Consider the following 26,327-nt stretch of genomic DNA (forward strand, 5'->3'; position numbering starts at 1 on the left):
CATCAATCGGTAAAAACAGCTACCCTTTAGAAAATTGGGTCATCTATTTACTATTTCCTACTTTAACATTTTTTGAACATCTAAATATATTACATTTTCAAAAGACAATAAAATAAAAATTTAAAAATAGAGATTACTCTGACTACTGTTTGGGTATGTTTCAATAAAGACTATTACACATTAGAACTAAAGAAAGAAAGAAAGAGGAAGGAAGGAAGGAAGGAAGGAAGGAAGGAAGGAAGGAAGGAAGGAAGGATGGATCTGCAAAGTAAGGCCCACTAGTCAAGCTTGGCCCACGATCTGCACTTATAAATAAAGTTTTATTGGAACACATCCACACTTGTTCATTTACACATCCTCAATGGCTTTCACTGGACACCAGCAGAGATGAGTAGCTGTGGCAGGGGTCACCTGGCCCACAAAGCCAGATTTCCTATCTGGCCTTAAAGTCTGCTGACCTCAAATATGCAAACAGAAACATAAATCCTGAACACAAGTTAATCAAAACAAGACAGGCATAATTCTCAAGTTCCCCACCCATTATTCTCTATCTTATTCTTTAATAGAATTAATCTTTAGAGCAGTTTTATATTCACAGCAACTTTGAGCAGAAAGGCCAGAGAATTCCCATACACTCCCTGCCCCACATACGCACAGCTCCCCGGCTCCCAACACCCCACACCAGAGGGGGACCTATTCTCTTTGCTACCTAAATACCTGGTGGTGTGTTCGTTTATTGTCTCTTTTAAAATGTACCTGGCACATCACAGAGTGTCAACAGCACTTGCCGAATGGACGGGGGGTGCAGGGGTGCACTGAGCAAACCTACCTGGATAAACACTCCCTTGCTTACTTCCAGAAAGGCTAATATAAAGCAGCAGAAGCAGGGCCGACACTGAGCTTTCTGGCCCCGCGGGACCCCACTTCCCTGGATGGTGACACGGGCACTGGTTTGTACCCATCAAGGACTTTGGGGTCAACAGTAGCCCAGTGCAAATGCTGCATCTCCTCCTGACCTGGTGGTTGCCTTGCTTCCAGTGAGATTTGGGACCTGTATTTAGTTGGGCCAGTGTTTGAAAGGGGGTATGAACACGTGACCACTGCCCACGGCTGCTGCCAGCCAGGAGGGTGACAAGACCATCGCAGCCGACAGCAGCTGTGACGCATTCGCCCGTGCCCGGCAGCCCCGGGTGCCCTGACGAATCTTACTCATCTGATCTGCTCTGCGACCTCTGACTTTGCCATTTTTTCTTCTCAGCTTTTATCTCCTTCTTATTGATCTGGAGGAGCTCTTTCTGTCATCTTTCTTCTTTCTCATCTTCTCATTCTTCCAGTTAACTAACTTTTAATGGTTTTGTGTATGGCAAATACCTTTCAGTCTGAGGCCTGTTTTTTACCTTTGTTCATGGAGTCTTCTCTCATACGTTAAGAGTCTTCTCTCTTTACATGTTAACATAATCACGTTTCTCAGTCTTTTTTGCTTTGTGCTTTGTCCATCTCGTTTAAAGAAGCCTTCCCAACCCCAGTGTCATAAAAATATTCTCCAATTTTTTTTTCTAAGACTCCTCAAGTTTTGTTTTTCATACTTAGGCCTTTAATCTACCCATTTTACAGATGAGGAAACTGAGGGACAGACACATCAAGCAACTGGTCTAAGATCACCCAGGTGGCAAGTCTGGATTCACAAACAGCACGCGACTGGTTTCAGAGCCAGTTCCAGGCTGCCGTGCTGTCCATTTCCTTTCAAAATCACCGTTTTCGCTCAGCACGCTGTTGTGAAGTTTCACCCGGAATGACAGGCAGAGCCCTGTCTTGGCATTTCCACTGCTATTGGCACCCACTGTCCAATAAATCAGCTTGTTCACCCACCCCCTGACCGAGGTGTAGGCGGGTCCTTCCTGCACTTCAGTCACGTGAACTACGGGGGCGAGTCAAAAAGTATTCACACTCTGGCTGTAGAATTTATTTTAATTAACTTTTAGAAAAGAAAAGTACATCATTTTTCAACATAATCTCCTTGCTTTTCAATACACTTTGTCCATCTGTCAACAAGCTTTCGTATTCCCTCATTAAAAAATGTTGTAGGCTGAACTGTGAGCCACGAATGCAATTCCTATCTTCACTTCTCCATCAGAAGGGAAACTTCGTCCTCATAGGGCGGCTTTCAGGGGACCACACAGGTGAAAGTCCAACGGAGCAAGATCAGGACTATAGGGAGGATGCTTTAACACTGCAAAACGAAGTTTTTGCAGAGTGTCAACAGTGTGGGCAGAAGTGTGCGGAAATGCACACCCTCGGACCACAAAAGATGAATCACTGCACACTGCTCTTCGTTCATGCAAATCACAAGTGGGGCATCCATTTTTGCTCGCACTACAGTTACAAATGAACCGATGTGACACGTTCACACCTGCACAGCAGTGACTGGGGAGACAGTAGCCTTGAACGGAAAGCACTGATAAGACAGTGCAGCCAACAGAAATTTTAATGTACCCGGAGTGCAGATGATTTCTGACTCAACTTTGTAGCTCCTTCTGCAGTGGGCGTCTAGAAACTGCATTTCCCAGCTGCAGGGTATTAACTAAACTCTAAAAAACTGCTCTTCAAGGTGGCTGCACATACTGCATTCCTCCCTGTGAGGTGGGAGTCCCTCTTTTCCCAAATCCTCTTCAACCTACATGCTACTCGCCAGTCAGGCTTCTCCAATACGGGGGGCATGAAAGGCTTTCTCATTTTAATTTGCGTTTCTCTGATTACTGGTGAAACTGAGCACTTTTTCATACGTTGACTGGCTGTTCTGGTTTCTCCTGTGAACTCCCCCCTCACATCCTTTGCCCGTTTTTCTGTCCTGTTGTTGATTATTCCTTATTGATTTGGAATAGCTCTTTCTGTCATCTTTCTTCTTCCTGGTTTTCTCATTCTAAAATTTTCTAAAATTTCTGAAGTTTACTCCTGTGGCAGACAGGATGACGCTCCCACCCCCTCACCAAGCGTCCACACCCTCCTCCCCAGAACCCATGGGGATGCTGTGTTAACGCTGCCAAGGGAACCAAGGCTGCAGATGGAATTACGGTTGCTAATCAGCTGACCTTGAGATGCGGAGATTGCCCTGGATGGGGGGTTGGCCCCGGCAACCGCAGCAGTGCTTGTGAGAGAAAGAGAGGCAGGAGGATCAGTGTCAGAGAGAGATCTGAAAGCGCTATTCTGCTGCCTCTGAAGATGGAGGAAGGGGCCAAAGGTGCAGCTGGCCGCTGAGAGCTGGAAACGGCAAGGAAACAGATTCTCCCTGAGCCCCCAGCAGGAACACAGCCCCGAGAACTTGACTTCGGCCTGTGACACCTTTGGACTTCTGATCTCCAGAACCTCAGTATAGTAGGTTCGTGCTATTTTAAGCAACTAAGCTTATGATAATTTGTTATAACAACAATAGGAAAGTAATATGCTCCTTATCTATAATTTGTCATGTATCACACGTTCTATTCTGTCCTGTTATCTGTTGATCTATGTCTGTAGCAATGTCATACTGTTCTAGTTACTATAATTTTATGGTAAGTCTGCAAGTCTAGAAAGGGAAAGCCTCTCTTCTTCAAAATTGCCTTGGCTATTCTTGAATATGTAATTTTTAATTAAAAAAAGAATATATCCTAGAAGAAAATAAATCCAATGCACGAGGCAGCTGCTTTCTAGGTGGAGGGCATGAGCCAGGGCTAGTGGCCCACACAGCCAGAAAACTTCCAAAACCACCGACAGCCAGCCCTGGGGAGGATGACGTCGGTAGCCTAGAAACCATTAACAGCAGCAAAGCTTCCACTTCTGACCAGATTTGCCCCCTCATCTGAAACAAAAATTTTTTAAGACACTGACATTCAGGCAGGAAAGGATTCTGAGGAACTGGAAACAAAAGAAGTAAGCCCTCTGATTGTCCTCAAATCACCATATTGAGTGATTCCCCAGATTACAGTGCCAGGAGGGGGAACCCAGACAGAGCATCATGGGCCCCGGACCTGAAGACCATGCTGAGAGTCCAAGGAGACCAAGGAAGCTGGAGTTTGCACAGCTGAACACAGACAGGAGGGATGCACAGAGAGGGAACTCCAGCCGCTTACAGAGTCCCTCTAGGACTCTAGGAGTCTGTAGATCACTGATGAGGAAACTACCCAAAGAACCACCTGAAAAATTAGAGGGACCAGTACCCAGTGCTCACATGAGGCCAGAAAGTCTGTTCTTACAGACTGGCAAACCTCATAATTCGGGGGATACATCAGGCAGAGAAACAAAAGGGGTCTTGTGACTTAGGGAGGAATAATCAGCCCTAGACTAAACGCTCATCTGGTCCCATCTAACAGATCTTGACGGCAAGACCCAAAATGACCAAATCGTTTCCAAACTCAGGAGTATTTATCAACTACAAAAATATTCAGCACCCAAAAGGAAAAAACTCACAATATCTGAAATCCAATCAAAAATTATGAATATAGGGTTTCCTAGGTGGTGCAGTAATTAAGAATCCACCTGCCAGTGCAGGGGACACGGGTTCAATCCCTGCTCCAGGAAGATCCCACATGCTGTGGAGCGACGAAGCCCGTGCGCCACAACGATTGAACCTGCACTTTAGAGCCTGTGAGCCACAACTCCTGAGCCCACGTGCCACAACTACTGAAGCCTAGCGCCTGTGCTCTGCAGCAAGAGAAGCCACAGCAATGAGAAGCCCGAGCACCGCAACGAAGAGCAGCCCGGCTCTCCGCAACTAGAGAGAGCCCACGCGCAGCAAAGAAGACCCAACACAGCCAAAAAACAAAAATTAATTAATTTAAAAAACAAGATAACTGCTTTTTAAAAAAAGAAGGGAATGGGTTAGAAATAATTCTGACTTTAATATTTTTAACTATATATTCTACGCTTTTAATGCATTCAACTTTATCAAATAAAATTGGAAATGTATTCTAAACTGACTCTGGTGGAAAACATGCCTACCGCCCATCACTGCAAGGGATTCTAGCAGCTATCCTGGCAATTTCCCAAGTACCCGTGGGGCCATACACTTCACAGCACTCACGTAAGAGGAGATGACGGGCGCGCACGCTGGTGGTAAACTGCAATCCTGGCGGTTAGCGCAGTATTCAAAACCAGAAAGAAGAGAACCACTGACACCATCAGGCGTACCGCCTTTCGGGGAAGAAGGAAAACACTTAACAATGTGCTTTGTCCCAAAGCACGCCACTGTTAGGTTTTCATACCTGAATATTTTTAAATGCCATGGAAAATCCTGGAGGGCCACAAAGATGGAGGCCAGCGCATGGAGTTCTAGGCCAGAGAAACAAGCGTGCTGCTTCCGCCGACTGTAAGATTAGATTCAACAAGGCTTCCCTGGTGGTCCAGTGGTTAAGACTCCATGCTCCCAATGCAGGGGGCCTGGGTTCGATTCCTAGGCAGGGAACTAGATCCCACATGCATGCCACAACTAAGAGTTCACATGCCACAACTAAGGAGTCCACATGCTGCAACTAAGGAGCCCTCCTGCTGCAACTAAGACCCAGCGCAACCAAATAAACAATTTTAAAAATAAATAGATTCAACAAGACCAGTTTCCAACAACTAGAATCTTGACTCAAAAAAAACCGCTCCCAAACGACAGACTCATGGGAGCCTTTGCACCAGCCCCCAGGACCTACTGCCCCAAAGACACTGCCCGGCCCTCCCTGGACACCCAGCAGCGTCCATCAGAGGAAATCCACCTGGATGGAGGATGGATGGACGCTAAGCTCCCCTCTACAGCTTATACAGTTGTTCATTCCCTACCTTTCTGACTTTCTAAGAGCCTAACTGCCTGTGATCTAGAACATTCTTTCAGCCAGCGGGATCACTGAAGCCAAGAGCCAAGGACTCAATGCTGTTTCAACTCTCCTCCTAACCGCCTCCTCTTCTTGCCATGGGTGGGATTCCCCACTAGGATGCTAGCTTCCTGTCCTTGGGAATAAACTAAGAGGCCCTGAAGGCAAGGTACTGGCCTCAGCAGGAGGCGCTGGTGTAGCCAACGAGAAGCTGACAGCTGTGATCACACATGGGGATGCCACCACCCATGGGAAGGGTGTCATCCAGCCGACAGCCCTCAGTCCCCTTAAAGCCACACCCTGAGGTCGTGGCCTCTCCACTCTCAGGGACTGTGCTCCAAGGGAGTAGAAGGCACTTTTTAAAAACAGCAAACTCATGGCTACATTAGCAGTGCAAAATAAAGCTATCAGTGCGTGGCTTTCGGCCAGCCCCTGGTTCTTGAGCCCCGTGCCTGGAGGATGCCCACATGATGTGCCCCTTTAAGGGTCACCAACAGACCTTCCCAGGCCCTCGGTCAGGCAGCCGCAAGTAACGGAGCTGACTCGCGACTGAAGCACAAAGCGCTGGGCCAGGCCTCGTCACTGTCCGATTCCACACCTCCGCATTCAGCAAAAACTCAATCAGCTGATTCAAATTACAGCAATCTGTGGCGAGTATGTGATAAATCTTGTACTGGGCACAGATGGAGCCATGCTGTGAGCTGGAAGACTCACTCTGTGCACACTTACTTGAAGGGGACGTGGGTGGCTTCCGGGAAGGCTGCCGCTCTGCCTGGGGGCGACTGGCGTACCCCGTGGGTGTGTCCGGGTGTCCTTCAGGGCTCACTGAGTACTGGAACTGGACCGTCCCCGACTCCACCTGCTTCACCTGGATGGACCACAACAAGAGCAGTGACGGCCACGCCCCCTCCATCAGCATGCATCGGTTAGAGCAACTCAACCGGGAACCACTCTCCCAGCCCTGAAACGATCGGTGTGGGTTTGAATCCCAGGAGAACCATCACAAGAACACCCTCACCCAAGCAGAAGGCACAACATCGCTCCAGTTTTGAATGTGTTTTTTAACGAACCTATGTCATGTTGACTTTTTCTATTTTGGTGTGTAGTTCTTTTGAGTTTTAACGCATCACCACCACGACAACCAGGGTACAGAACAGCCCCACCACCCAAAACACTCCCTCGCTGCCTCTTTGCACCCCGCCCCGCCCGCACCCAACCCCGCAATCTGCCCCCTCTTCTGTCATGTAAATGGGACCACACGCTGTACAACCTTTGAAACTGGCTTCTTTCGCTCCTGGCAATGCTGATGGGGCGCTTCGGAGCTTCCATGTATACCACAGCCCATTCCTTCTCGTTGCCGAGCAGGTTTCTATCCTGCGATGCACCCAGTGTACTTAGCCATTCACCCATTTAGGAACATTTGGGTTGTCTCCAGCTCTAGTGGTTATATAAACAGAGCTGCTAGGAACACTGGTGTATACACTTCTGTGTGGACACAAGCTTTCATTCCTGTAAGTTTCACTTCTCTAAGAGCAGGACTGCTGGGTCATGTGGTGGGTGTATATTTAATTTTACAGGAAACTGCCACGCTGTGACTTGCTTCTGGACTCTCTGTGCCAGGGAACTATGTGCCAGTTCCTTTACCAGTGGCACTTTACCTTGATTACTGCAGCTTCAACCAAAGTCTTAAATTATGTAGCATGGATCCTCCAACTTGACTGTTCTTTTCAGAACTGTTTTGACTCTTCTAATTCCTTTGCTTTTCTATATAAACTTTAGAATCAGCTTGTCTACACGTACAAAAAATCATGTAAGGATTTCGACTGAAATTGCATTAGATCTGTAGGTCAATTTGGGGAGAATTTATATCTTTTCTATGGTGATTCTTCCAATCCAGAGAGATGGCTCTCCGTTTATTTAGGGCTTCTTTGACTCGCCTGAGAGCCATCAATGAGAATAGGACATGCAGGTTTCAGCATACAGATCCTGTACATGTGTTGCTGGATTTATTTCATTGAGGGGAGGGCTTTGTAAATAATACTGTTTTCAGATTTTGCTTTCCAACTGTACATGTTTTGTTAGTATAAAAGAATGTGATTGATTTTTCTCTCTTGACCTCCTGTTGTATCCTGCAACCTCCCTAAACTTGTTTTTGATACATCCCTTGAGATATTCCACACAGAAAATCATGTTGTCTGCAGATAAGATTTGTTCCTCCTTTCCAACCTGTGTTGTATTTAGATTTTGTTTTCTTGCTTTATTGCTGTGGCTGGAACTTGCAGTACAATGTTGAATAAGATGCTGAATACGACGAACGGGCATCCTTCACCTGCTCCTGACCTAAGGGGGAAAGACATCAACCTTGCACCGTTGTGTGATGCTAACTAAAGGACTTTTGTAGATACTCTTGATCAAGCTGAGGTGGCTCCTCTTTATTCCTGTTTGCTCAGTTTTTGTTATAAATGGGTGTTGAATTTTGTCAAATGCTTTTTCTCCATCTATTGCTATGATCATACGGTTTTCCTTCTTTAGGCTGTTACTATGATGAATTACATTCTTTTTTTACTTTCAAATAGAAAATAGCCTTGCATTCTTGGGATAACCCCCCCCCCACGCCCCACCTTGGTCATGGTGTGTTATTCGTTTTCCATACTGCTGGATTCCATTTGCTACTATTTTGTTGAGTGTTTCGCACCTAAGTTGACGAGGCTTATGTATCCATAATTTTCTTTTCTTGTACTGTCTTTCTCTGGTTTTGATATCAGAGTCATGCGGGCCTTGTTACATGAATTGGGGATTGTTCCTATCTATCCTCTTTTCTGGAAGAGAATGTATAAAATTGGTGCTGTTTTCCCTTAAAGGAAAAATGTTTAGTACAATTTACAGTGAATAGGCCTGAATATTTCTTTTTCAAAAGTTTTTTAACCATGAATTCATTTTCTATAAAGTTATAGGACCACGCAGGTTACCTAGTTCATCTTGGGTAAGTTTTGATAGTTTGTTGTTTAAGACAAACTGACCCATTTCATCTAAATCTCCAAGCTTCTGGGCACAGAGCTGCTCACAGTATTCCCCCAATACCGTTTTCACACCTGTGCGGTCTCTGCTGGTATCCCTGCTCTCATTCCTATTGTTAGTAACTTGTGTCCTCTCTTTACTTTTTCAGCCTTGTTAGAAGTTTGTCAATTTTATTGATCTTCTCATAGAATCAGTTTTTTATTTCACTGGCTTTCTCTAGTTTTTCCTCTATTGTTTTTCTGTTTTCAGTTTTATTGGTTTCTGCTCTTATCTTATTATTGACTTTCTTCTGCTTGCTTTAGGTTTATTTTCTTCTTTTTCTATTTTCTAAAGGTAGAAGATTAGATTATTGATTTGAGACTTTTCTCTGTTGTTACATAAGCACTTAATGCTATAAATTTCCATGTGAGCACACGTTAGCTGCACCCTACAAATTTTGATATGTTGTATTTTCATTTTTGTTCATTTCAAAATATCTTCTATATTTTCTTGAGGCTTCTTCTCTGACTTATGGATTATTTAGAAATGTATTAATTTCCAAGTGTTTTCTAATTTTTTATGTTATCTTTATTATTGGTGTCTAGTTTAATTCCATTATGATCATAGAATATAGCTTGTATCATTTCAATTCTGTTAAATTATTAAAGTTTGTCTCATGATCCAGGACATGGTCTATCTTGGTGAATGTCCCACGTGCACTTGAAAAGAAATGTGTATCCTGCTGTTGTTGGGTGGAGCATTCTAGAAAGGTCATTTACATCTGGATGCTTGATAATATTGCTCAGTTCTATATAGTGATGATTTTCTATCTACATGTTTACAGTTTACTCCAAGAGGAGTGCTGAAATCTCCAGCTGCAACTGTTAATTTGTCTATTTCTTCTTTCCGTGCTGTTAGTTTTTGCATTTGGAAGCTCTGCGTTAGATGCATACACTTTTAATATTGTATGTCTTCTTGGCCAACTGACTCTTTTATCATATGTAATATCCCTCTTAATTTCTAACAATTTCTTTTGCTACAAAGTCTACTTCGTCTGGTATTAATATAGCTACTCCAGTTATCTTATGAATGGGGTTTGCACGGAATATTTTTCCATCCTTGTACTTTTGACCTACATCATTATATCTGAAGTGAGTTCCTGGTAGACAGCATACAGTTGGACCTTGAGTTTTTATGCCACCTGACAATTTCTGTCTTGAAGTTGGTGTGTTTGGACTATTTACATTTCATGTAATTACAGGTGTGTCTGGATTCAGGACTATCATTTATTATGATTTTTCCTTCTTTTTTTCATTCCTGTTTCCCCTTACTTGCCTATTTTGAATTACTCCATTTTATCTATCTATTGGGTTTCTTACTGTCTCTTTGTATCTTATTTTCAGTGACTGCTCTAGGATTTACAATGTAAATATTTAACTTTTCACAATCTACTCAAAATCTGTATTTTATTACCTCAATTGGAATGTAGAAACCTTATACCCTACAGGTCTCTTTATCCGCCCCCTTTATATCATAGCTGTCTTACCTATTATACCTACATACCTGAAAAATCCTATCAGACACTATTATAATTTTTGCTTCAACCATCAAACATACTTTAAAGAACTCAAAAGGAGGAGGATACTGTATTACAGTTTTCATTTTTGATGCTCTTTCTTCATTCCTGATGTGCCAAGTTTCCATCTGGTATCACTTCTCTTCTCTCTGAAGAAATTCCTTCAGCAATTCTCTCAGAGCATGTCTACTGCCAATGAATTCTCTTAGTTCTGCTTCATCTGAGAATGTCCTTATTTCACCCTCATTCCTGCAGGACTCTTGCTGGAATAGAATTCTGAGTTCTGGGCTCTTTCTGTTACTGGTTTTAAAATGTTGTTTCATTTCCTTCTGGCCTTCACGGTTTCCGCTAAGGAACCCACAAATATTCAAAGTACTGTCTCTCTGTAAGTAATGCATCATTTTTCTATGGCTGTTCTCAAGACTTTGTCTTTATGTTTTAGCAGTTGATTATGATGTGTCTGATTGTGGATTTCTTTGTATTTATCTCTGGGTTCACTGAACCTCTTCGATCTGTAGGTTTAAGTCTTCTGCCGAATTATAGGAGTTTTCAGCCATTGTGTCTTCAAATGTTTTTTCTGCACTGCACTCTTTCTCCTCTACGGGGTCTCTGAGGACACAGGTGTTAGCCTTCATGGTCCCCACCACACAGGTCCCGAGGCTTCGTCCACTGTGTTCCAGTCATTTTTTTCTCTGTGGTTCAGACTGGATAAATTCTATTGATTTATCTTTAAGTTCACTGACTCTTCTTCTGTCATCTCCATTCTGCTATCGAGTCCACCTAGTGAATACTTTACTTTGGCAATTTTATTTTTTGGTCCTAAAATTTCCATTTGCTGCTTCTTTGTCTTCTATCACCTTGCTGAGACTTTCTGTGTTTCCCTTTGTTTCAAAAATGTTCACTCTGATTTACTGGAGCGTTTTTATAATGCCTGCTTGAAAGGCTTTGTCTGATAATTCCAACACATGTGTCACCTCAGTATTGCTGTCTGTTGAATGTCTTTCCCTTACGAGTTGAGATTTTCCTGGTTCTTTGTCAATTAAGTTTAGATTGTATCATGGATATTCTGAATATCATATTATAAGATTCTAAGTCTTGTTTAAATTCTGTGGAGAATGTTGATATTTTTGTTTAGCCAGGAATTCACCCAGTTGGGTTCAAGCCCCAGTTTCCAACCAGCCTCCTGTGGGTGGTGGTTTCATCGTCAGTTCCACTTTCAAAGCCTGTGCAGCAATACTCGGACCTCTGCTGTGTGTGGTCCACCCAGTGGGCAACTCCATCCATAGTCCAGTTCTCAAAGTCTGCAATACGCTGTGTAGAGTCAGATTCAGACACGTGAAGCTGGGGGTTAGCTCAGCATTTCTTATACAACTTTACAGGGGGCTTTCCAAGCTCCTCCCTCTCCAGATCCCCCTAGTTCTTTCCAGTTTCCTGGGGCTCCCCTTCCAATCCTCTGGCCAGACCCCACTGTGCTCCACACCTCTGGCAACCATACCTGAATGCAAGGCCAAGCAGTCGGGGGACAAAGTGGGGTTGTTTTTTAAGTTGCAGGAGTGTATACGAGAGCTAAAGTTCCCATCTATCATTACTGTAAGACAATATACAACTTCTAAAATTGATAAACTAGGAAATAGCAGTAGAAGCATAAGATTTAGAAAACAAAGTAAATACCATATGTCACAGTTAAGAGTTGCAAATGGCTGCCTCTGGAGATATTAATTTTTTTAAAGACAATTATTTGCTCAAGGGAAGAATACAGGAGTTGTTTAAGAAGGAAAACATAATCATAACACACTATTTACCTTCACAGTAAATAATCATAATAACATAAACCCCAAAATTTACTTAGTAAAAAATTATGGGATGTTCAGAGCAAGTATTTTTTTCTTTGATTAATATCTGCCACTCCTACTCAACTGTAAGTTTGATGGGACTAGAGATATTTTTCCTAGAATAGACACAGGTGCTCAATAAAAATTCACTGAATGAATGAATAAGATAAAGAATGACTGGTGCCCAGGCAAAGACCAGGCTTACCTAGGCGTCCACCCCGACTGCATAGATGCTGGCACTGCCACGTGACATGAAATACAGGAAGAAGCAGAGCAGCACTTTCTGAGAGTAGGAGAGGGAATCAAGTTTGTGACCAGTGGTAGTCTGTTATTTTAGCTAATTCTATCTGTTTAGAGCAGTGGTCCTCAACTGGGGGCAATTCTGCCCCCAGAAGAACATATTTGGCAGTGTCTGTGGACATTCAGGCTGTCATAACTGGGGAGGATGCTACTGGCATCTCGCACGTGGAGGCCAGGAATGCTGCTCAAATTCCTCCAGTGTCCGGGACAGGCCCACAGCAAAGAATCACGTGGCCCCAAATGTTGACAGTGCTGAGGCTGGGAGAGCCTGATTAGAAGTGATATTCCTCATGAAAAATGACGGTATTTGATATATGTGTCCTTAAGATAGTCAAACCTTCACAACACTTACGTTCCAATATAATTTACACACTTAAAAAGCCAAGGAAATGTAGTGGCATGAGAAGGTTAAGATTAAACAGAATAAGAACTTATTTACACACATACATACACAGAGAGAGAGAGAGAGAGAATGCGAAAATGGCCTTGACATCAGGATTTCCAATGGTGACTTTATAATAAGGTCAAGGCAGCCCAGGTGGGAGCGCAGCCAAACGTGCCCCCTGATGAGGGACGTTCCTCACAGTGAGAGAAGCTGCACAATCAGCTGTTCCCTTATTCAGGTCCCCAAAGCATCATCCAAACCATAAATAATAACACTGAGAATAACGTTTCTCGCTAGGCTCAGCACACGATGGCACTGAAATAACAGAGATGGTCCTTTACCTAAGAAAAATGAGACAATTGAGTCCTTAAAAGGCTCCTATTTGCGCTGCTGAGACAGGACGGGCATATTTCAGGAATGTCAGCAGAAAAATCGAACAACACACCCAGGCAGAAAACACCCTGCCACGACCCAGTTGTGGCAGGAAGGACTCGGGACATCGGCCAGAGCAGTGGTGTCACACGCTGTCTGTGGCCCCCGGGTCTCTGCTCCCACTCAGCAAGGCTGCCAACCGCCAGGGGAGGCCAGGGGATGGGACCCCCACACATACACGCTTCCCCTGGCCCTGCCCCACTTTTATATGCTCTCTATAGTGGGGATCAGGGAAAGCTTCATTTCAGGACTTTTTAAGTCCTGCTGCGGCCCCTCCCGTCTGGACACAGCTGAAGACATGCGAGGTCCAGCGGGCATGAGTGACGAACCACAAAGACTAGCCAGGGCAGCGCCCACCGCCGGGCTCCCAACCCAGCCCATGCACACGAGATGCAGCCCCCAGGGCACCAAACGTCTCAAGAGGGCTTTTTCCAAGGGAACCCTCCTACACTGTTGGTGGGAATGTAAGTTGGTGCAGCCACTGTGGAAAACAGCACAGAAGTTCCTCAGAACACTAAAACTAGAGCTACCACGTGATCCTGCAATCCCACCCCTGGGCGCCTATCTGGAGAAAATTCTAACTCAAAAAGACACATGTACCCCTATGTTCATAGCAGCCCTATTCACAACAGCCAAGACATGGAAGGAACCTAAGAGTCCATGAACAGCGGAGTGGGTAGAGAAGATGTGGTGCATATACACAATGGAATATTACTCAGCTGTAAAAAGAAACGAAATAACACCACTTAAGCAACATGGATGGACCTACAGGTTACCACACTAAGTGAAGTCAGGAAGAGGGCAACAGACACAATACGACATCACTCCCATGTGGAACCCAAAATATGACCCAAATGAGCTTATCTGTGAAACAGAAGCAAAATCAGGGACACAGAGAACAGACTGGCGGTTGCCAAGGGCGAGGTAGGTGGGGGAGGGATGGAGTGGGAGTTTGGGATGAGTAGATGCAAGCTATTATATACAGAATGGATGAACAACAAGGTCCTACTGCAGAGCACAGGGAACCGTATTCAACATCCTGTGATGAACCATGATGGAACAGAATATGAAAAAGAACGTATATATATACATATAACCGAATCACTCTGCTGCACATCAGTAATTAACACAATACTGTAATTCAACTATACTTCAATAAAAAACAAATTTAAAAACAAAAAGAAAGAGGGCTTTTTAAAAAGCACGGAAGTGGATCTCGTGGCACCGTGAATACAAATCTGAGTCACGGGCCCCGCAGGTCACCTTGAGAGACTAACACGTGACCAGGGACATTATCAGACCCCAGATAAAACCGACCCCGGTGAGTTCACAGGCGATTACGACTCAGCAACCACACTTACTGTTTAAGGGTATATCTGCGATGTGAAAACATACTGCTCATGAAACAGCGGCAAATGTATTTGTCAGCATCTGGTTTTGAAAATACACGAAATTGCTACGAGTGTGTAGGAAAAAATCATACTCGCGGGGTCTCTAGTAACTTACCTCTTCGGAGCTCCTGCTGGCTGGGGGTACCTTATAGACCAGGCAGTGCGAGGGGTTGGGCCGGATCCCGCCCTGCAGAGGTAACGTCACCCGCCCGGAGCCGGCCTCCAGCAAGGGGTTCCAGACCGCCCAGCGGACCGTGTGCATACACGCCAGGCCGGGCAAGGAGGTGACCGAAGCTGCCTGCAAACAAAGCACATCGGTCAGGAGTCACCACCAGGCCCAGGTGGGTGGGGAATCGACAGCGCTTTCCCGGTAAAGCTTCACTAGAGAGCAGTGCAGCGCGGCAGGGCGTCGGCACAAGAGAAAGAACCGCCACAGGAGGAGGACGCGGCATCACGTCAGCGGTTCAGAGAGGGCAGGGAAGCCGGCCTCCGGTTCTGGGACCCCGCCCGCCTAACCAGGACCCTCGAACACCCAACACGGTCTTTATGACTTCCCCTTCCTGTAGGATCTTTCTGCAGGTTTTCAAACACTCTGCGTCTTACCAACATCTACCCAAATCCACAAATAAAACGCCAGGAGTGGCACTTTGGGTTCGTGATGAGACACGCTGTCAAATGCTGAAGAATGCCCGTGGATACTGGGAGACGGGGACTGACGTGTACACTCTACCACGCGTCAAACAGAGAACCAACGAGAACCTGCTGGACAGCTCAGGGACCTCTACTCACTGCTCTGTGGTGACCTCAATGGGCAGGAAATGCAAATACGAGGGGAGATACGTACACGTACAGCTGATTCACTTTGCTGTACAGCAAGAAACTAACACAGCATTTTAAAGCAACTATACGCCAATAAAAATTAATTAAAGAAAAAAAAAGAATACACATGGATATTCACTTTAGGGTTACTAGCACACATTTTCTCCCGCAGATTTCAGCTCCTAACGGTACGTTCTATCTACGTAACTTAAGTGTAATGAGGAAACTGGGCCGAATGTTACCTGCGTTCCTTTCTCCACTGTCTCTACCATTGGCCAGATGAGAGGGAGGAGGACCCTAGGACACCCCAGAATTAGCCTCCATGTTCAAACAAAGCCATTTTCACAAATACCGTTTCAGGGCTTGATTCAGTAGAGTTTTAAAGAAATCACTTTCATCCACTGATTCAAAAAGAAGTAAGAATAAAGCCTAACGTGGGGTGGGCCGTGGTCGGGTCCTGAAATTCCCGCTCGGCTGGGCAAACGAGGCTCGTGACCCACCCCATGGCAGCTTCGGAGACGCTGGCTCTGCCCGGGGCCCTGAGGGGCGGAGCCTGCAGGCTCCCCGGCAGAGGGCACTTCGGCACCCCCAGACACAGGGCCCTGGTGGCGCCGGGTGAGCCTGGAGCCGGGAACAGCGCTTTCCACCCCAAGAGCACTAACTGGAGTCGGACCGACAGCCTGGACACGGGGGGCAGCAGCCATGCCCACCTCCCCCCGCGACTCCCAGCCTCGGGGGCGACGTGGGGGAGAAGCCCCTGGAGGCGGCAGGTGTCAAGAGGGACGTGTTCACAGCATCTCCCTTCCTGGGAGGAGGAGAGCAAAGGACCGGCGGCTCCTCACTGTTGCCGGTCAGCCGAGGGGGCCAATGGCCCTCCGTCCCCCCCGACCCCTGGCCGCCTGGTCACAGGGAGGGGACAGCCTGCAAGGAGGGGCCTCAGACTCTCGGGAGGAAGGGAAGCCCAGGCCTGTCTGTGATGGTCTTTTCCCCAAGGAATGGTGATGCCAACGGTGACCCTCTGACCCGAGCTGTGTCTTGGGCCACGGAGGCCGAGAAGGCTCCAGTGGGTGCCCAGGGCTCCCCACAGACCCTGCTTACGTGGCTGGACACGGATGAGCCGTGCCACCGTCACAGCCATGACCTGACTGCACTCAGGCCCAGGGCAGATGGCCACATGCGCACGCAAAAGGACTCCCGCTGGAGTCCACACAGGCGGCTTGATGGTCGCCTGGGTCAAACCCCAGGGGAGGGTGTGCGCGAGGGGACCCAGTACCGAACAGGAAGTGCGCGTTCCACCCAAGTCGGCCCTTCCAGACTGTTCCCGATGACATCCCATCCCGTTATCCTTTACGTCCACGTGGGGGAACATCCAGGACCAGCGTCTGGTTGTGAATTAATCTCTCCTTCCTGAGGCCCCCTCGTACCTGGACCTCAAACCACCACTCAGACCACGGGATAGGATGCCGCCACGTTCTGCCCCAGTCACAGGGATGAGCAGGGCTTTGGGTCAATGCAATGAGAAAAAACCCACATCCTGGAAGTACAAGCAAAGAATCAGCCAAGTAAGAATCCTCAGTGTCTGCTTCTGTGCCACACCTTCAACGTCTGTCAAACACAAAGACAGCGTCTGCCCTACCGCCCGTGAGCCGGGCGACAGGACGAAACGATGCTGAGCAACCCCAGGGTGTCAGTGAAAAGCGGATATAAATCCACTGCTTCCCAAAAATAAATGATAAATGTATCAGCAAAACTGGCCACTAAAAAAACTATAAGGATTCAGTGATACCTAGCCTATGTTTGTAAATAGCCATCTCCCAAGAAATTCATAAGTTTATTATAGGATCAAAATGAAAATAAAACACGTGCCCCCATTTTCATGTTATTGTGCCAACCCTTCTGGATCAGCCTTTCAAATGTGAGGACTGATCCCCAGCTTCCGAGTTTCACGCTTCCTTTTAATGTTCTTGTCCTTGGTCGATACAGCTCTCTTTGGTGTGAAGCAGCTTCAGTTACACAAACATCCACTTCCCACACTTTAACAGCTCTAACGAGAAGAAATGGTTGGTGATTTATCCATCGCTCCTTCAGTGGGACCATGGGGGCTTGGTGGCAATTCAACGGTCCTTTACTAACCTGCACTCTCTCCCCACAGGCCAGGGAGACGCCTCCCTAACTCCACACTCCCCACCCCCACCCCCAGCTCAAGGAGAAGGCCAGGTGCATCCAAGCAGGTGGGCAGAGCGAGAGATGGGACAAAGCTCCTCCCACCCCTGACTCTAGTGGGTGAGATCAGATCTCTTACTTTATAACGTCTTATCCTGCCAAAGTGGGTTTGACTTCATGCAAACTGTAAAAAAAATTAAAAAAAAAAATTAAAAAAAATTGAGGGACTTCCCTGGTGGTCGGTACAGTGGTTAAAAATCCACCTTCCAATGCAGGGGACGTGGGTTCAATCCCTGGTCAGGGAACTAAGATCCCACATGCTGCGCAGCAATTAAGCCTGTGCACCGCAACTAGAGAGCCCATGTGCCACAACTACTGAGCCCTGGCATTCTGGAGCCCAAGAGCCACAACTAGAGAGGAGCCCGCCCGCTGTAACGCAGAGCCTGTGCACCGCAACGAAAGCGTCCACATGCCACAGTGAAGGTCCCGCATACCGCAACTAAGACCCGATGCAGCCTAATTAATTAATTAAAGAAAAAACACTGAATTGTTCCCATTCAGACTTTCAATTACAACAGCAAACAACATACAAAAGGCCAGAAGAAAACCCCTGGGTCACGAGCCAGGTTTGTCACGGAACAGAGGGCACTGTGACGTCCACCAGGGAAGGGGCAAGCAGGAGACACTCGCCCCCTGGGGACGCTGCAATCCAGGGGCCCCGGAGTGGGCTGCATGGTGGCCCCCAAAGACGTGTCCACTTCCTAACCCCTGGACTCTGTGACTGTGACCTTGTTTGGAAAAGGGTCCATGCAGATGTAGTTGGGTATCATGAGAGGACGAGACCTAGATCATTGGGGCGGGGCCGAAACCCAGTGACAGGTGTCTGCACAAGAGCAGGACGGAGAGAGGTCTGAGACAGACAGGCAGAGGGACACACACAGAGGGGAGCCCGCATGAAGACAGAGGCAGGGCTGGAGCGATGTGGCCATAGCCCTGGAACAAAACCTACAAGAGGCAGGAAGGACCCTCCCCAAGCGCCTCCAGGGGGAACAAGGCCCTCCCGATGCCTCGGTCTTGGCCCAGCAGGTTCTGGATCCAGAACTGAGAGAGGATAAAGGTCTGTGGTTTTAAGCCGAGCAGTTTGTGGCAATGTGTTCCGGCCACCCCGGGGGCTAACAGACGGGGTCCCCTCGGCCTCCATCCTCAGACCTACTCAGAACTCCCTTCAAGGCAGGTAAAACTTCAGGTTATTTCACGAGGCGGACTTTTCTTTAGCTCTTCGGTGACACTTTTCCTCCTGCCAGGGCCCCATGTCACCTGCTGAGCCCCCTCCGTGCTGACTCTGGGCACCGCAGGCCAAGGCCCAGAAACACACTGCAGAGGTGACGGGGCAGCCGTGGGGCAGGGGAGGTCCCCTGACCCTGAGGCCACCTCCCGAGACAGAGCTGGGCCTGAGGGTCAGACTCTGGATGGGGGCAGCCACCCTGGGGCCCCTGGTAAACACAAACGAGAAAAGCAAACTGTTGTGTCAGGACGCGTGCAAATGTCCCCAACAGCACACCCGTCACAGAGGGTGGGGTGACTGAGAGACACAGGGAGAGATTTAGGAACCAGGGACAGATGGAGGAACCGGGCAGAAGGCAGCCCGGCCCAGGGCGGGCACAGACCCAGGATCATCCACCAGCCTGCGAGCCGGGTCGGTCCACATGGGCAGCCGGCGGCTCGGGGGCTTCAGATGACTTGTTTCTCTCATCCTGCTTAGAGGACACTGGGTGCTTGGCCACTCACAAGGCCCGAGAGCCTGAAACATACCCAAGGGGGAGAGTTAGGAGAGAAGCAGGCGTCCAGGGCCAGGGTCTCCCCCCTCCTTCCTGCCAGGAAGGTACCCAAGACCACCGGGCAAAGTGAAGGCCCACCAACCACCTACCATCAGCCTGAAGTCATTCCTTCCAGAAATGGACCGACTGTACGCCAAAACCTTTTCCAAATCAGACGTACAGAGAACGCAGCAGCTGCTGCAGCATAATTTCTTTCCTACACACTCAGGGTGGGAAAGGAAGCCTAACGACATGTAATTAAAGTCACTTAATCTGCCCATATACGACACAGTATATGCAGAGTCATTTAAAAGCACTGTAATCATTTGGCAGGCAATATTTTCATTTCATTCTATGGAGTAAAATGATTATTTTTAAACATACACATGAGCAATGAAAAACAATGGGGGTATGTATGGTTTAAGAAAGTTCTATAATCTAGAATTACTCTTCGCACTGGCTAAAGGGCTCCTAAGACTCTGGTCCTCTTTGCAAAAAAGGTATCCACTCAACAAGAGCTGAAAGAAGCAACAGGGAAACCGCCATGAGTTTGGGGCTGTGGCTGGTGAGGCGGACAGGCGTGCGGCCTCTTGCCCTTTGGAGTCTGCAGCCCAGCGGCCAGCACATGGGCACTCCAGGGCCTTTGCGTCTGCTCCTCTGGAGAACCTCCCCCTGGCCTGGGTCTGCTTCCCTCCCTGCATCTCCCACTGGGTCCTGCAGAGCTCTTGGCCATGGGGCTCAGGCTTGGCAGTCTGGCATCCCTTCCTGTGGGCACCTCTGCTCCACGGGGCCACGACCCCAGTGCAGGTCACCAGGGAACCCCACGGCCTGGGGTAGCGGATACTCCAGGGAAGTGACGCACGGAGGCCAGCCCTAGTCTTTCCTTGCGGTCTCAGGAGAAGGCAGCTCGCTTGCATTCAGAGTCACCGCCCGGGGGAGAAGTAAGTCTGAAGCTGTCCGTGGCCACCCCCACCCCAACCCCCACAGCCCCGTGAAACCCTGAGCACAGCGGGAGAGAAGCGGGCGACAGAGAAACACACAGGGCTGGCAAGGAGCGGACGCAGGGCAGAGGGCGGAGGCAGCAGCCGCCACGCAAGCCGGGCAGGGGCCGTGCACAGCACACAAGACCTGAAAGAACACGTCGGCCAGCTGGACTTCAAGCTAAAGGACAGCATTACCACTGGGGACACCTGGTAAAGAGGATGTGGGATCACCTTGCTTATTTCTGACAACCGCATGTGAATCTCTAATGACATCAAAATAAAGTGCAATTTAGAAAATAGTGAGGTAGATGACAAAAGCTATATAAAGTGCTGGTAAAAAAAAAAAAACTGTTTAATGACTGTCCACAAAAAAAGAAAATCCACGGTGTTGTTAGAAGACACGAAAGAGAAAATCCCACTTACGATAGCAGCACAAAAATTAAATATCTGTGAATAAACTTAGTAAGAACTGTTCAAACTGTTTAAAATCTACATTGTAAATCTATTTTTAAAATCACTCCCGAAAAGACACAAAAACAGAAGTGGACAAATGGAACGGCTTCCCTTCTTCCCGGGTAGGACACCAAAAATTCATAAATTTAATGCAATCCCAATAAAAACGCCAATGAGCTCTCTTCATGGAGCTCGTCCTGTTGGCCCAGAAGTTCCTCAGGAAAAGAAAACGTGGAAGAGCTGCCAGAGCCAGGAAGGGAAGGGGCTGCAGGTCGCCCCGCCACCGGGTGACCCAGCAGCCACACGGCCCCACCGTGACACTGTGGTCCCAGCACAGAAACAGGCAGAGCGGCCACGGGCAGAAGAAAGGTCTAGAAGCAGACGCAGGTGTAAGTGGAGATCTGGCACATGACTAAGCAGCATCTTAAATGACTGCGGCACACGAGGACTTTTTAATAAGTAGTACTGGGACAACTGCATGGCCACTGGAAAAAGAGAAAATTAGATCCCGTCCTCACTCCACAAACTAGATCTAAACATAAAAATTGAAACTATACACATACTAGGAGGAAACACGGATGAATTCTTCTACAGGAGTAGGGAAAGACTTTTCAACTATGACTCAAAATCCAGATGCAATGAAAGAAAAGACTGATAGATTTCACTACATCAAAACATGTTTCAGGGACCTCCCTGGCAGTCCACTGGTTAAGACCTCACCTTCCAACACAGGGGGTGCGGGTTCAGTCCCTGGTTGGGGAGCTAAGATGCCACACGCCTCCCGGCCAAAAAAGCAAAATATAAAACAGAATCAGTATTGTAACAAATTCAATAAAGACTTTAGAAATGGTCCACATCAAAAAAATGTTTTAAAAAAACGTTTTAAAGTTTACACGATGTTATGGACTGAATGTTTGTGTTCCCCAAAATTCATATGTTGAAGCCCTAATTCCCAAAGTAATGGCACTTGGAGGTGGGGCCTCTGGGAGGTACTTAACGTTTAGAAGCGGTCACGATGGTGGGGCTCCCACAGTGGGATCAGTGCCCTGGTAACAAGGGGAAGAGAGAGATGCCCCTCTCCCTACACACACACACACACACACACTCCCCACGGAAAGGCCACATGAGCACACAGTGAGAGCCTGGTGTCCACACGCCAGGAAGGGAGGCCTCACCGGGAACCAAGTCTGCCGGCACTTTGATCTTGCACCTCCAGCCTCAAGAACTGTGGGAAACAGATGTCTGTTACTTAAGTCACCCACATATATGGCATTGTTACAGCAGCCTGAGTGGACTAAGATACATGGCCCAGAAAAGTCAGGGACGAGGGGAATTAAAAAGACAAATAAAACTGGGGGAAAATATCTGCAATATGTACCTCAGATAAAGCAAGAAAATATCCTTAACATACAAAAAACTCAACATTTGATGAAAAGGTGCAAGAACACTACAGAAAAATGGGCAAATGACACAAACAGACAACGCACACGTATATGAAAACACATTCAACTTCACTTATCCTCAGAGAAATGCAAATTATACTACACTGTGATGCCATCTCTGGCCATCAGATCAGCAGAACTTAAAAGCCTGACGATGCAACGACTGGTGAGCCACTGGGGAGACGGGCCCCCCAGTCACCGCCAGTGAGAACAGAACACCGCGCAGTCTGCGCTGAGTCAGCCCCCACACATCTGCACTAGTCCAGCAAAGCAGCCCAGGAAGGAGGGCCCTGGCAGGCAGCAGAGCTGGCTCCCACCAGGAGAGAGCTCTCAGGGCACCTTTCGGGAGAACTCCGACTTTCAAAAGCCTGTTGTGTTCTTTACATTCAAAAAATAAAACCAACTCAATAAGGACGGGCGGGGAAACAACCATAGAACTGAAAGCAGAGAGAAGCAGAAGGACCCGACTGCATCCGGGTGGGATGCAGCGTGACTGCCCGGGAGGGGCCGAGCCCAGGGACCCAGGACAGCACTGGCTGCGCCCCGTCGCGGCCGCCAACCAGCCCTGACTGCTGTCCAGGCGCAGCAACTCGGACGTGGCGTTAGGTGTGTCCTAGGACTGAGCAGGTGGAAGGTGGAAGGTGAGCCCCGGGGCGCCCTGCGGGTGGACGGGGCGCCCCGACAGCTCAGCTCCTGAGCCGTGTGTGAGCACGTGGATGCGTGTGCCTGTGTGCACACGCCCACCTGTGGGTGCACGTGTATGTGTGCGTGTGTTTCCATATGTAAACTGGCCTAGCTCTGTCCACTGAGCGGCCTTAGAAACAAAGACAGTCCCAGCGCCCCGGCCTGGATTCTAACATGTTCTGCCTTAAAAAGAACCAGGGCTCATCAAAACCAAGGGCCGTCTGAGAAACCATCACAGGCCGGAGGAGCCTAAGGAGACGTGACGCCTGGAGGTCACGTGGCTTCCTGGGTGGGGTCCTGGAGCAGGAAAGGACTTGGGTAAGGAAACTCGACTAACGTATGGACTTGGGTGAGTGAAAATACGTCACTATTGGTTCATTAGTTGTGACAAATGTACCATCCTAATGACGTCAGGAATAGGGGAAACTGGGAAGGGGTATACGGGATCTCTCTGCACTAGCTCTGCAGTTTTCTGTAAGTCTAACACTTTTCCAAAATAAAGAGTGTCTTAGAAAAAGGAAAGGGTGGGAAACCACAGCCCCTGAAGCGCCTGGGACCAGACCCCTCCTCGACGCACCAGGTCTAAGAGCCAAGAGCGTCGCCTTCTGTTGCTTAAGCTGGACCGAACCCAGTTTCTGTTTCTCGCGACTGTGAGAGTCTCAACCAGCAGGCCTACAGACACGTGCACTTGGGCATCACGTACCGGCATCCTGAGCCGTTATCAGTTCCTAACGGAAAGGGGCTCCTCCAGATCACCTCCTGAAGCCGTGTGAGGCGCCGCCTCGAGCAGGAGACCTTCGGCTGGTTCCCAAAGTGAAACCCTGACAAGCATTAGAAGGAGGGGACAATTACAGAAGCACCCTTGCCGGTGACAGCCTACTGTCACCAGTCTCATCTCCAGAAGAAATAAAAGGGGAACACCAGCTCCACGTTTAACCAGAGACGTTGAAAGTCAACAGCGCAGACGGAGCCGCAAGCGAGCGAGGCAGGGCTGCCATCCCAGCAGCTCGTCGGGGCCTGGAGTGGACGCCGCTCCCTCATCCTCCGCAAGGAAACGCCAGCAGCGGGAAATGAGAGGCAGCTCCGCCCAAGGGCTCGCATCACTGAATTAAAGGTGAGAAACGCCAAACGATGCGCTACAGTCAGACACGTGAGATGCAGCACACCTTTCACCACTGGGCCAAAGCCAAACCGCAGTGAAGACCCGCAGTTTACGAGACCTGGAACTGGGTAGCATTGAGCTAAACCAGAGAAATGGTGCAAAGAGAAACTTACTTCAAAACCTAAGTCAGGAGGGGCTCCTGGGAGGAAGGCAGGGCAGGAAGCGCCAGGACTCTCCCCCCCACCGCCCCGGACAACACCTGCTCTGGCAGAACTGTCTGCTGTAATTATTTTGAAACTCGGGAGACACGGAAGGCTTGCAGCCTCCAGGGGAAGAACCAGACAGTAAGTGGTGGTCAACCTGGGGCAAATTCAGCTCTTAGCCCAGCGGCAGCTCCCCACCCCCGCAGCCAGGGGGCCGGCAGCTGAGCCTATGTTCCTGGAACAGCTGTGCACAGCGCGTGAGGGCCAGGGTGGGCAGAGAAGACCCCCCTCCAAATACCAGGTGTCTACGCTCTGGTTGCTGCTTCTGTTCACAGAGGTGCAGGAAGGGGCAGGCCCCAGTGTGGTTGTACCTCCCCTCCAGCTGCAGGGCATTTGAAGGGTCAGGGCCTTTTCCCCTTAGTTTTCCTTTTTTCCTCTTTTGGGAGCCAGACATTAAAGACTCGGACATTCAAAAACAACTGCATGTGTGTGGGAAATAGAAACGGACCACGTTCGCCCACGGAAAGGTGCAGGCTCAGAAAAGACCCGAGAAGAACTTACACGTATACCTCCGGGTGACCCTCAGCACACAGAAAGCCAACAGCAATCGAAAGACAGGGATGGCAGAATGGATAAAAACACATGATCCAACTGTGTGCTGCCTATAAAGAGATTTGCTGAGGACCAAAGACACAAGCAGGTTAAAAGTGAAATGAGTATACACAGAGTAAAAAGGGAGACCACAGAATGGGAGAAAATATTTGCAAATCACGTATCTGATAAAGAATCGACATGCAGTGTATATAGGGAGAGCTCCTAAAACGTAACGACAACAAAACAAACAACCCAATTCAAAAACAAGCAAAAAATGTAAACATTTCTCCAAATAAGACAGACAAGTGGCCACAAAGCATATAAAAAGATGGTCAACGTCACCAATCATTAGGGAAATGCAAATCAAACGTACAATGAGACACCACTTCACAACCATTAGGATGGCTCCTATCCAAAACACAGAAAGCAGCGCGTGTTGGCGAGGACGTGGGCTCCTGGTGGGGGTGTAAAATGGTGCAGCCACGGCAGACGACAGTACAGAGGTTCCTCAGAAGTTAAACACAGAATTACCACGTGATCCAGTAATTCCACTTCTGGGTACATACACCACAAGTACTGAAGGCAGGTCTCAAAGAGATGCTCGTACACCTATGGTCACAGCAGCAACAATGCTGTGTTAATAGCTTAAACACGGAAGCACCCCAGGTGTGGTCCACCCATGCAACGGAGTATTATCCAGCCTTAAGAAGGAAGGGAATTCTTCGATATGCTGCAACACGGGTGAACCTTGATGACTTATACTAAGTGAAATACGTCAGTCACAAAAGGACAAATACTGTATGATTCTACTTACATGTGGTACTTAGAACTGTCAAAATCATAAAGACAGAAAGTAGAATCATGGTTCCCAGGAGCTGGGGGAAGGGAGAATGGGGAGTCTGTTTAAGGGGCACAGAGCTTCACTTTACAAGACGACAGGAGTTATTCAGATGGATGGTGGGGCTGGTTTGTACAACAATGTGAACGTGCTGAATACCACTGACTGCGCACTTTAAAATGGTCAGGATGGGAAACCTTATGTGTATTTTCCCACAAGAAAGAGAAAGACATTAAAAAAAGTAAATCAGAATACCACTGAATTGAACACTTTAAAAATCATTTTACGTTATGTGAGAAAATATTTTTTTTAAAAATGACAAATTGAAAAAATAATGTTTAAAAAGTGAGCTGATATCTTTCCTGAAACCATAAGGGAAACCCAACATTCAAGACAAAATAGAAGACTCAGCACCAACTCCCTCTTCTTTAGCAAGGACCACCTAAGCACACAGTTCAAAACTCAGCAGGTCTTGCCCTCTTTGG

General features: G+C 47.8%; 1 protein-coding gene across 2 annotated transcripts in view; it reads right to left on the reverse strand.

The window, feature by feature from the left end:
• The window catches only part of NPHP4 (nephrocystin 4), a 120,699-nt gene that overhangs the window by 50,783 nt on the left and 43,589 nt on the right, over positions 1-26,327 (reverse strand). For both annotated transcript variants that reach the window (XM_057703523.1, XM_057703513.1), the window contains exons 10-11: positions 14,860-15,042; positions 6,561-6,699 (exon numbers count right to left, since the gene is read on the reverse strand). In XM_057703523.1, the coding sequence (XP_057559506.1) occupies positions 6,561-6,699; positions 14,860-15,042 (322 nt within the window). The remainder of the gene's footprint in view (positions 1-6,560; positions 6,700-14,859; positions 15,043-26,327) is intronic.

Source organism: Hippopotamus amphibius, chromosome 1 (genome assembly GCF_030028045.1).
Source record: "Hippopotamus amphibius kiboko isolate mHipAmp2 chromosome 1, mHipAmp2.hap2, whole genome shotgun sequence".
In the NCBI taxonomy this organism is placed as follows: Eukaryota; Metazoa; Chordata; class Mammalia; order Artiodactyla; family Hippopotamidae; genus Hippopotamus; species Hippopotamus amphibius.